Raw genomic sequence first — 2637 nt, forward strand, 5'->3', positions numbered from 1 at the left:
GTTTGTTGCTCATGTCTTAAACAGTGAATGATAAAAATAATGTTCGCAACTTACAACAAACGTACGAAATTCCATGACGTGTTAATTCACTATAAGGACCAAGGAAGGAAGAAATTTCCGTTTTAGAATAGCCGCGGCTGTCAAGATGAGTTTTCTCGAGACTATTTCGCGAGCCGGTCGGACCTGTCTACCAGCCAACGGTCATAGCAAAACTGAATTTTACTCTTCACCGCGGCACTGCGCCGCTTAAGGGGCCGCTTACCTTCACCTCGGCCATGTATTTGACCGTTGTGTCATACAGAGGAATGTACACGGAGGTACTGGACTTTGGTATTCAACCCGTTAAAGACCACGAATTATAATAGGGTACGGCCAAAATCGCGGTCTATAGCTAACGGAAATAATCCGTGGAAAAAAAATAAGATAAAAGTGTACAATATATTTTTTATAAGAGATTTTCTTTGAAGAAGGAAATTATTGATATCTGTGTGAAAACATCGCTCATTCTGTAAACAAAGAATTTTATTATTATTTAAAGAGCAATTTCTATTTTCTATTTATTAAAATAATTAACTCTTTTTCATCAGAGCATAAGTTGTCAATGAAACCAAAAATCTATCGCAGAATTCTTAGAGTAATCGCCATGAATTAATTACAAGTACGAACATTTTTTTATTTAGAATTGTGTGGACAGTATTAATATATTAATACGTGTGTTTGCGATTCATAAAAAAATTTTTATTGTAAAAGACCTAAAACGTATTGTATTTCATTTTGATACATTTAGAAGCACGATTGATTGCAGTATAATTGAATCAAATGATGACAGACTTAAAGCTTAAATAACGATCAATAAGTCATATTCATCTCCATCTCGTCCTTGTGATAGATCATAATGTCTTTCAACATCATGTTCGATCCATCGTAGCGGAAATTGGAAACAGGTCTATCCAAGGGGAATCCGTGTGACTTATTATCAAATTTGTAGCCACCAAAGACGCGGGACATAGTAGGAATCAGTTCTCCCTCGATCGGATTGATGTATACGAACATCTGGAATGGCATACCATTTTTCTTGCCCTTGGGCAAGAGCAGACGCTGGGGGAATCCGTAGACTCTTTCCGCGTACGAGAATTCATCGGAACCATCCAAAGCCTTAAGCACCTTCTTGTATAGCATTTCGATCGGTTCTGGATCGGGTACGGTGAAGAAGCAGTCTTGACTATTTCGGACAATCTTATTCATACCGGCGTTTACTGCAATGCAACGTAGAGAATTAAATTAGAGTCTTTTTCCCCCATATATCTATTTGTACAATCAAGTACGATTGTACATATATGCATGTATAATAAGACATTAAATCGAAATACTAACGGTCGACTACCCAGTTGTCCATTTCATAAAAGTACATTGCGTATTCAGCGAAATCAATCGGTTTGTGATAAATGTACTTTGGTCCGAGGAAAATGTGTATCGCGGCTTTCATAGATTTCTCGGCCTTGATAGCGAGATGGAAGCTAAATGGATTGTGATTCAGACGATACTGACGAATTTTGATCAACATATTTTCCGCTTCCTTTGCATCATCCATTGTCAAACCGTTGTTGATCGAAGTATCAAACTGATTAAAATAGGTAGTTAATTTATCTACGACAAAGGACTCGATCTTCAATTCGGGATAAATAATTTCGTTCTTGTTGTATGGTTTCTGATGCATTTTGTACCTAAACAAAAATCATATTTGTATTGTTGAAAAGAGGTCATCATTTAAAAAAATGTAAACTATTTAAAACACACTTGCAGAGAATTTAACTTTTAGGTCTTTTAGATAATACCTGGCATAGTATTTTACTATTCTTTTGTAAAAACGATAGATTGCAGGATCTCTCATGGACGTGCTGTGAAACTCGAGGGCACTAGGTACAATCTGATACGAGGTTGACGGTTCGAAGTTGCATCCCAAGATTTTTCTCGCAAGTAGATCGATGCTGCCGTAAAAATTGAGATTACAGGAATCCATGTTGCCCTCGATAATATTACCAAGAATGTCGAGACCCTCGTCTGTGTAGATGTTGATCATTTTACCAGTTGTGTCTATGATAAATCCTGAGTCAATGGCTGCCGATATTCGAGATTCCATGTCTTCTATGTCCTAAAAGCGCGGCAACAGATTAATTAATGTTCACGTACCCATAACAATCGTATATTGGATGATAAAAAATGAGAAAAATAAAAAATGAGCGACTTTAATAAGCATTTTTCCTGTCTATAAGACTAACGAGATATGTGTGTTTAGATATTGTATGTATTACGATATAAAATATTTATCCTACTTTTCCACAGCTGGAAAAAATGTGTTGAATTTAACATAAATCGCATGTCCCAAACGGTCCACAAATTTTTGAGTTAATTTTACACAAGGTGAATATGTTAGAAGATAACACAAATATTATGTAAGAGAATAAATACGAAGAAAGATAATATCGATGCAGTTTGTAAAAAAACCGAGGGAACATTTTTTTTTCTTCAGAAAATTAACATTTATGATATGTTAAATTAACACTGTGAAATATGTTAAAAAATTCAACAGAAACTATTAATACAGAACGTGAGTGGATCGTTTTCAACACAAATACA

General features: G+C 35.4%; 2 protein-coding genes across 2 annotated transcripts in view; both read right to left on the reverse strand.

Moving 5' to 3' along the window:
* LOC108754701 overlaps positions 1-426 on the reverse strand; it is a 6537-nt gene extending 6111 nt beyond the window's left edge. The window contains exon 1 of the mRNA XM_018497200.1: positions 55-426. Coding sequence (XP_018352702.1) covers positions 55-75 — 21 coding nt within the window. The 5' untranslated portion in view covers positions 76-426. The remainder of the gene's footprint in view (positions 1-54) is intronic.
* Positions 427-716: 290 nt separating this feature from the next.
* The window catches only part of LOC108754696 (arylphorin subunit alpha-like), a 3487-nt gene continuing 1566 nt past the window's right edge, over positions 717-2637 (reverse strand). The window contains exons 4-6 of the mRNA XM_018497194.1: positions 1836-2152; positions 1375-1724; positions 717-1256 (exon numbers count right to left, since the gene is read on the reverse strand). Coding sequence (XP_018352696.1) covers positions 850-1256; positions 1375-1724; positions 1836-2152 — 1074 coding nt within the window. The 3' untranslated portion in view covers positions 717-849. The remainder of the gene's footprint in view (positions 1257-1374; positions 1725-1835; positions 2153-2637) is intronic.

Source organism: Trachymyrmex septentrionalis, unplaced genomic scaffold (assembly GCF_001594115.1).
Source record: "Trachymyrmex septentrionalis isolate Tsep2-gDNA-1 unplaced genomic scaffold, Tsep1.0 scaffold80, whole genome shotgun sequence".
Lineage (NCBI taxonomy): Eukaryota > Metazoa > Arthropoda > Insecta > Hymenoptera > Formicidae > Trachymyrmex > Trachymyrmex septentrionalis.